Here is a 9,743-nt window from a genome sequence, read left to right on the forward strand (position 1 = left end):
GCATATGGTGTGAGGAAGGATAAATGAAAACTTTTTAACCTGGCTATTCAAACCTGTAGCTTTGTAAAGTTTCTGAACCTTTTGACTAAGTGTCAAGTGTCATATACTGTATATTCTATTTATTGGACCCATAAAATGTTGCCCTGGGTTCCAGTGATTTAAGTTTATGGCTGATACTGAAACCATCATAAATTTGACTACCAAATTCACTGTGTGCATGTGGCCGCTGTGGTGTTATGTCACAGAAAATAAATTTGCTTAGTCAAGGAGGATCTGAAAACCTTACATCATCACAGAACCATATTTAAACACCTGCTTCACTACCGAAACAGGTCACGCCACACTAAGTCTACCATAATCTGTGTTAATCAATCCAATCTTTTGTCTAATCAAAAGTCGACACATATACTCCCACGTACAAGCACCAAAATAGACCCTTTGCGTCAGCAGAACCAAGCTAATAATCGCCCACTCCTGTCTGACAATGTTTCTCTGTTATCTTTCAAAGGGATGATACATGAGATCACTGACAAAGTATTTCCCTAAAACTATCATTTCCCTATGTTCACTGCAATAACCATTCACTATCTGCTCTCATTACTGCTGGCTTTGTCCGGCCAAAAGCTCCTGACATAGAAATCTAGCTTTATTGTACTCAATTAAAGGCAGACCAGTGTAATTAGAAATGATGGGTCAGGGATTTTTTTTTTAACTTTTTAAAAAACACCTCAGGTCAGAGCTTCAAGCTTTTACGCCTTTAAAAAAACTTAGCGGGGACAATAAGGGCACGGAAAAAGTGTGAAGAAGCACAGGCTGAACTAGAAATGCATTCAAATGTGTTTACCGCAGCATATGTGCTTCTAAAATTCCTCTGTAGTAGAACTACCCCACCAGGATGTCTGTTTTAATCAAATGTTTTCAAATATGAAAATGTCTGCTGGACGAGGGGGGGGGGTGCATACTGTATGTACGAGTTAGAGCAAGTGATGTTGGTTGAAACTGTCTTGGGAAGCATATTGCATACGAGTACAAGGGTTTGCGTACAGTGTGCAGGGCGTAAATCTCATCATCGGCTTAATATGCACATAGCCAGATTTTTCTAACCACACTTACTCAGTGTGCTCAATTGTTTTGCACTAATTTGTTTGTCCAAGAGGTTGGCAACACTGACCCGGCCCGTTGTTTCACAAAACAACAATATAAAACTAGTAAAGATGACTAGATGCCAACAGCTCTAAAAGTACAAAGATATTTTATTGGAGAGAAATAGTGCAGACATTGGAAAAGGACAAAACTTTGTAGTTTGCATGTGTCAAGGGGATGTGTTCATGCACGCTATTAAATGGAGTATACTGTGAAAGGCTATGCATTCGGCTGCACGCATATGGCAAGCATTCACATCTAAACTAAAGTACAATTTAAGTTTTAGTGTAGTGTAGTGTTTTGCTGAGCAAAACATCTAAGCATATGTGACCATTTTTTGAGAATGTGTGACTTAAAATTTTATGTGGTCGCATTTGGTCATGTACTCAGTTAAATTCATCCATGCGCAACAGAACGCCATTGTATCAGCAGCTGCTGCAGGCTGTATGTTGAAAATGAATGAGTAAATCATGAATCTATTTTCCAAACCGTGTTTTTGACTTATCCTGAATCACTACGGTACGTCTATAATAAGCGTTTATATTCGGACTATTTTATCCTGGGGTTGGCTCGCAGTGCCTGCGTGACTCGCCATAGACATTAATGGAGAGAATTAGATCCGGCTACAATGTTTTTCCGCAAGACACTTGCAGTTTATTTACTAACGAACGTACACGTCATCACACGCATTGCACACTGATGGTGAAACGCGCCAATTAGGAATTAAGTCATATTAAGTGCAAGTTTACGACATGTAAAGACGAGGCTAACAATGTCAAGATCCAGTAGCGGTGTGTAGCAGTGCAGAGATCGTTTACACACAAAAGTCTATTTCTGCTGTGCTGCACGTGCTGAATTAAAGTGACAGGTCAAAATGAGCACAAATTAACATGACAATGAATTTCATCATAAATGCATTGCATTTAATTAAATAAAATGTATTAATCTCGCCATAAATGCATTTACATAAATACTACTATTTTTCACAGTCATCTTTTTACTTTTTAATAGTTTTTTTGCGAATATTTTGATTTGATAGTTAAAAGATTAAAACATTTTGCTAACATGAGGTCTTGTGTCACTGTCAGTCTTTTCAGATCAGTGGAAAATTATGGTATGCAGATTAAGACCACTATTCAGCAGCAACATGCATTGATTCATTCCATGGAATGAAAAAAAAAAAAGGTGCGACCAACTGAGAAAGTTGGTAGGACCAGTGCAACTAGTGGTAAAGTTAGTCTGGAGCCCTGAACCCAGTGACATTCATTTCAAGATCTCTCACACACCTAAACATGACCAGGCATGTATAAAAGCACAAAACATCAACATTCACATGTGTCAATCAAAACATAAAACAGTGATTGTAACAGTTGTAGGGGATATGTGCAAAATGTCTGCACATATCTCCTACACATTTTTAAACCCTCTTTAAAAGTCAGCATTAAATGAAAATCTATTCATTTTCTTAAAAAAAAAATCTGTTTACAGGACTTCTCCAATCATGTAGTCTGCTTAAACTCCACCCCTACAAGCTTGCGTTTATCTGTCTCCACTTTTTTTTAAGACTCACATCTTAAAATCTAATCAACAACCTATACAAAGAACCAAGTCCCCACCCTACATTTTTTCTTTTTCGATAATCCATTAAACTCAGATGTACATCACAATATAGAATAAAAGATCAGTCGTTACTTCGGTTTCATTGGAACTTTAAAGATGCAGATATGATGTACTTCTAGAAATGCAATTTTGCACGGATTATGTGCATATATAATATTAATGTTGTATTTGTTACCAAGCTTTCTTGATAATAAACAGATTACAAGAAACACATAAAACAGACCAGCTACACCCTGGAACTGTGCCAAGTAAAATTCGCCGAATACGCACCCTCTGGAGGGTGACCGGATCACTTTAATCAGCGTGACTGAAACATTTCATTAAGTGTTCCAGGAACAAAAATGGTGCAACACATAGTAGTAGCTTGTTCTTTTTAAGTTACATAATCTGATTATATTTCAGATGTGAGATAAACAGCAGGGTTACACAACCTTCTAACATAGCATAGAGGATAGACAAGTGTCTGGTGGACAAGATTAAAAGTTTAAAAGCAGCGAGCTGGCTCTTGTGTGTGTGTGTGTGTGTGTGAGAGATGCTTAAGAGGTTTCACTTAAAAATTAATAAAATGACCTGAATTAATGCTTAAAGAAGTGAATCATTTAAAAGCTGACTTTTTTCAAGAGTAGAGTACATCATTTTGCATTAGAGGTATGATCTGGCACTGCAGGAGCTCATTGTGAAGGAGAACGATTAATCAGTAAAATCTTACCACTTATACACCTGCAAAAGAAACCTTGAAGATTAATCTAAAAAAAAAATTAACACATTCGAAACTTAATTCACATTCATACCTGATAGTATAACTAGATCATTAAAAAACACACCATTATCCTGTAACATTCAGTGCAGAGAGTAGAGGTGGGTGCTGTAATGTCATCTATGCTTTAACAGTCACTCCCTCTGTCTCCCCTGCACAGTCACAACTGTATGTTCAACAGAAACAAAGGAACGCCTTTATGAGATCACATGTCATCCAAACCCTCTCATTAAAACAGAGATGACCAGTGACCTGGTAGCCATAGTGAAGCAGCTTTTTGTCATTTTTGCACCTGTACTTGACCATTCCAACCTTTGTGTTTGAATAAGACATCTCGAATAATCAATGCTCTTTCTGTTTCGTAATTTAACTTCTATTCTGGGTTCTCACTCTGTTTTGTTCTATCCAACAGTTTTTGATTGGATGGACTCCAGATCTGAATGTGAACTTATCTTGAATCTATATATATATCTTTATAATCTTTATCTTATCTATATATCTTGAATTTGTAAGAAAGGGAGGGGGTTTAATCGGGCCAAATAATGATTGGAAAAGTCCGGCATATGTCTCCAGAGAGAAGTCTTTTTACTGTAAGATTGAGATATTTTGATTTCAAAATTATGAGGTCAAAAAAGAAAAGAGAAAGATCTGAATGAATAATTTGTGCACATTAAGATCACTTAGAAACTAGATGGGGTTAATTTCCATTTCATGCCAACTTTAGCACAAAAATTCAGTGCTGATGCTTTAAATGCACCATTTACATTATTTATTGTGTGTGTATGTTTTATTTAAATGCCAATGTGGATATTGGCTGGCAACTGCGGGAGAGTTTATCTGTGGTTGTGTTAAAACCAGCACCCACACTACAAACAGATCTGCTCAGGATCTAACACAGGAGGAAATTTCAGTTGAACACTGTTTTTGTTCACATACCATCATACTAATAGAGACCGGGGTAGGTGTGTTTATTTGTGTGTACTCGTGCTAGAATTGGGGTTATAGTATTTGATCATAAAGCATGTTCGACTGACAGATAACCTGTTTTGCATAGCCGTTTGAGAAATATGATCATGCACATACACAGACCTGAATGTTAGATGAGTCGGGTGCAAACAGTTCCACACTGAGCCGGAGTCCGCATAGTTTGCCATTGCCACAGACTCGGCAGTGACTCTCCTTTCACTATAATAATTCGTGGCTATTTACAGCCAATGGGACAGGCAAGCTATGCCTCCTGCTGCAAACTCAGCCCTTGACCTTACACCCACAACCCTACCATATACCCCCTCCCCCAACCCACTCTAGCTCTGTAAGTGAAAGGCCCATATGTCTTATGCTGGCTATGGCCCATGACCATGACATTCCCTTTGAAGGCAGTCCTGCCTGCTGACGGCTAAGGAGAAGCTCGCGCCATTCTGAGTTGTTATGCAATTCCTAATGCCATTCAACACCTGCATAAACAGTCTGGGCCGCTTCTAGCGGGGGTACATGTCATTTACCATGCCAAGTTTTACATAAGCCGTGATGCGTGTATATGAACGTAAAGGCATTTGGATACATGGAGATTTATTAGACTTGTCTCTGAGGATATTGTATTTTGGGGGTTTAACCAAGTCCATCTGATAGTTTTGTCACAATTTTTCCATACTGATCATGCCTAATTTGCAATTTATCTCTTATACCGGCATCCAAATAGTTTGTTTACAGGTGACGTCACTTGAACTTGCTCACTTGTGAGTCACACGCACGCGAACCTTCAAAAACTTTCCAGTTTTCTGTGCGTGAGTAAGTGTGCCAAACATGCCAGAACATGTGTTTCTGGTTGTGATGCAGTACAAGGACACAGCACGAACTAAATGAGGAGGAGCATGCACACCTTGTGACACACAAATTCCCTAGCAAAGTGATTGTCAGCCTTGATCCTTACTATTGGGCACACCAATAGTATACATTTTGCATGTCTGCTTAATCAAATACACCTGATTAAACTCATCAGCTCATTAGCAGAGACAACCAACATTTTTATTTATGGGGTTTTCAGGATGGCACTGCTCGACCGAATCGCTTACCTTCCAACCAGCTGAGCTGTTGCTGTCGCCTTTGTCTTTAAAGTATGGGACACTTCTGACCATCCAGTCGTAGATCTGGGACAGTGTCAGTCTCTTGTCTGGGGTGCTCTCTATGGCTTTCGTGATGAGGTCTGCGTAGGACAGGTTGCCCCATGCATTCCTCCTTGAAGATGACTTCCGGGGAGTTTGCTGTTGGCTACCTTGACCGCTCACCCCCTGACTAGCTGAGGTCGCAGACTGAGAGGAGAGCGGGGAGTCTGTGTTCTCCTGACCACTAATGGGATGCAGTTCATCTGCTTGGCTAGGGCTGCCATTGTCATCTCCTTCACCCATGCCGTTGATTGCCATCGCGCTGTCATCCTCGTCATCCTCCTCCTCTGGGATTATGTCAGTGTCATTGGACGCAGGCTTTGCCGAACTGGACTCCGGCAGCGGCCAAGTGCATGATCTCGGCCTTTTCTGTGGCTCAAAATCTGGATCGATGGCAACGTCCAGCGACGTCAGTGGTTCAAGGGTTGTCTCTGCCATTGCCTCTACTAGCCTTCTCTGTCACTCCTCTGTATGTCTCAGTCAAAGTTAGATAGGCAGTGGGAAGCGGTCACAGTCGCATTCCATGAATGCACTTCTATTCTTAATGTAGCTTAATGCTTCTTGAGCAATCAGTGCAAACCTTAATGATTATTAGCACCCCTCCCTGTTTAAGAAAGACAAAAATACAATATACAATATAAAGCCTTGTGACACAAAATACCTTATAATCATAAATACAATTGTAACCTAATATAGAAAAAATTCAATTCTAACCTAATATAGAAAAGTTATTAAATCTATAATTAAATTTTCACGCTTTCATGTGTCAGATTATACGGCGGTGTGCGCGCGAACGCGTCTGCGTTGGTTCGCGCAACAGTCACGTGAAAGTATAAACAAAGATTTAACGTGTACAGTATTCGCAAACTGCTCCGGTTTCACTAAATGTAACACTCGCTCGATGGCACATATTCTTGTTCTTACACTTCATAATGACACTCACTAACGCATATGAAGAGATTATTCGTATTACAATGGAGAAGACCGCACGAATGAAATATTAAAACCACTGATGTTCTTAAAGTATAATATCCTGTATAGTAGCCTATAGTATACTTTATATAGTATGTCCTAACAGTGATTCAATATATTATTCGTGCAGTCATTATTGCATAACAATATTCAATATTATCCGATTTATTATTAATGACAGTAAGCTGGATTAAAACAGCAACGACAGCGTGAATGAAAAGTGGAATAAAAACCGTAAGAGAAACATTTTAAAAATATATATGTTCATTTCTTTGTGCCTTAGTGCAATATTTTCACAGGTGTATGAGCATTGCACACTGCGAACGTTAATCGCCACTGTCAGCCAAAATGTCATAATAGTGACAGCCCTACTATTGTAGCTCATGTAAACAAAACAACAAATTCAGTACATAATGTCTCTCTCTCTCTATGTGCGTGTATGTATGTATGTGCATGCATGAGGATGTATTATAATGCAAAATGCAATACCTCAACACGCACCATTCAGCTAGAGCCGTTTCTCCTCTCTGTGTCGCACTCCGGTCACTTGGTGCACTGATGTAATACAACTATATCTCTACAGCGCACCTCGCCAGTAGCCACGGACAAAGCGCCACAACGTCACTGCACACAACCATCACAGGCAGTAAGTCACTGTAGTGACAAAAGAACTGAACTGTCAGAGCCACAGCACATTCAGCGGGCTACAATCAAAACGCCGTTATGTCAGCTCAAGACAACTACAATAACGAGGACAGAACTATGCGTGCTCGAAGACTGCAGTGATCATTGTGTGCTATTAGCGAGTTTGACCCGATGTCACTTCGCATTCAGAAGTCTCTTTAACAGTTAAAGGTAACGTTAGAGACGGAGTCTTGTTAGAGCGCGCGACAATCCCTCGACGTTACGGACGGTACAGTGCAGAAAATTCCCGTCTTGAAAGTCCCTTCTCTTTCTGCACCCTTCTATCTATCTGAAGCCACAGGAGGACTATCTTCTCTAATCGTCTGTCAGCACTCAAGCGAGCTCAACTTAGTACTGAGTGACTAGAGGAGGGGGAGAAAAGAAACGCAGCCTCTACCGCTGACAGGGACCTGCCCCCTGATTCCGCGCATGCGGTCGCTTCTTAAAGGGCCACAGCTGCCAACAGGCGAGAGGACATGTTCAAACTAGTCACTCAAGCTCTGAGAGCCCATATCACTTTATCGAATTTCCAAATATAGATTCAGTTGCTAGAATTTGTAGTTGAGACATGCAAACAACATATCCTGGCATATTATCAGAAATATAGATTAGAGAAGTTTTAGAACATTGTCATGTAACACAACTACACAAGTAACCAACAGCTATTAAAAAGCTTCAGATTATAGGAATGACAAGTTTGGCAAGCATATAACAAAATGCCTTGGAAAGTAATATCTTAAAGGAATTGTCATATTTCCACTGTTCCAAGTTCCAACACAGAATTATTTTCTTGCGTAAATCTATAGGCAGAATGTCCCTTAAAATAAAAGTCAGCTTGAAATGAAAATTCATCCTATCTGTTTTGTAAATGCAAGTTTGTATATCTTATTGTGACTGATTCATCTATATACTTTTTTTATTGACCTCAAATGTCATAACTGGATTTTCAAAAAAAAACAACACTTTTTTCTTTTTCAAAAATCTGTTACACTTAGATGTACATCACAATATGGAATCAAAGAAATGTCACTTAAGTAATAGAACCATAAAAATAAGTCCATATGACTAGTAAATGAGTTTGTTGAAGGCATAGGTTTTTAAACATGTTGAAATCAGTCAAATTAATGACTTCAAATGCAACATGCAAACGCAGCACTTATTTGAATGCAACCACAAATGACATTTCAGAGTAAGTAGAGTTCAATTTCAAAAGACTTGGACTAGTGCATGAGTTGCAGACCACTATTATGATACTTTTGTCTTGAGCTTGACATTTAAAATCACTATTTTCATAGCATGTAAAAAAAAAAAAAAAAAATCTGCCTAAAATCTTTAATGAAAGAACCAAAATAATGTTGGTTAGTAAATGATAACATTTTTTAGTCTAACTCCTTTATTAAATGACCAGAAGATTTGCTACTGAATAATAAAAAAAGGTTTTACTAAATCTGGGGCCACTGACGCATGTTTAGGCATGTCTTGTATTTCCTTTCCGCTGGCCCTTTAATCCCAGCGTGAAGTCGTCCGTCATGACTTATTTTTTTACAGTCCTATGGTCATGACATGCCTCCTGCTGCCAGCCTCGTTTTATTCAAACACATGACGTAATTCATAATCAAGAAATGTTATACCCGTTTGCTGTCCTCCGTGGCGCTGCTCTAGTACAGTGACGTCTTACCAAAACACGAGCACGTCTTTGTTCCAGCAGAGATGCGTATTATCTCGGGTGCAGTGATTTCGACGCCGATGTTTGTAAAGAAATGCGCGCATTGTTAAATTAATCGAGATGAGATTAATAATAACGACATTTATGCAGGTTCAGTGTCAGAAATAAGTAAAATTACATAATCGCACATTTATGTTGGATAGATTGGTGCCATTCTGTGATACTTTTGCATGGAAACAACAAGTGGTACTAAATGCTGTTGCTTATTCAGGCACTTAAAATGTAACACCATTGTTTGCGCAGATTCCTTTATTAATTCCCTTAAAAAAAAAAATCACCCCCTCCCTCTGTCTCATTCTCCTTTGTTCCTTATCCTGCAGAAATGAGAAAGTCTGCAGGTGACCAATACATACAACTGCGTTGACACCAGCTTGTGTAAAACATTAAATAATTATTTAGCACCTAATACACCATGCTTCTAATAATGTAACTGTAGAGTACACAATTGCCATGAGGATGGTGATGTATGAAATATGTGTTTGTTTAAGGTCTCTTGTGGTACATAAAGGTATAATTCAATTGTACTTATAAGCCCTTATGTTTTGGATATGGATATAGATGCTACTGTACAGATTTGTTTTTTTTTTTTTTGGAGAGGGTCACGAAAATACTAGTTCTCTCAGATAGAGAACTGCAGTGTGCTTTTCTAATGTCATTTAAAACAATAACACGGAGCACG

At 38.9% G+C, this 9,743-nt stretch overlaps 1 protein-coding gene across 2 annotated transcripts in view; it reads right to left on the reverse strand.

Moving 5' to 3' along the window:
• The window catches only part of foxo3b (forkhead box O3b), a 38,543-nt gene extending 30,832 nt beyond the window's left edge, over positions 1-7,711 (reverse strand). Inside the window, exons 1-2 of one of the 2 annotated variants that reach the window (XM_039692623.2) lie at positions 7,156-7,711; positions 5,593-6,286 (exon numbers count right to left, since the gene is read on the reverse strand). In XM_039692623.2, coding sequence (XP_039548557.2) covers positions 5,593-6,120 — 528 coding nt within the window. In that variant the 5' untranslated portion in view covers positions 6,121-6,286; positions 7,156-7,711. Of the gene's footprint in view, positions 1-5,592; positions 6,287-7,143 lie in introns of both variants that reach the window. The other variant, XM_039692621.2, reaches the window with a different exon arrangement.
• Between the last annotated feature and the right edge of the window lie 2,032 nt (positions 7,712-9,743).

Source organism: Pimephales promelas, chromosome 13 (assembly GCF_988280905.1).
Source record: "Pimephales promelas chromosome 13, fPimPro1.hap1.1, whole genome shotgun sequence".
Classification (NCBI taxonomy): Eukaryota; Metazoa; Chordata; class Actinopteri; order Cypriniformes; family Leuciscidae; genus Pimephales; species Pimephales promelas.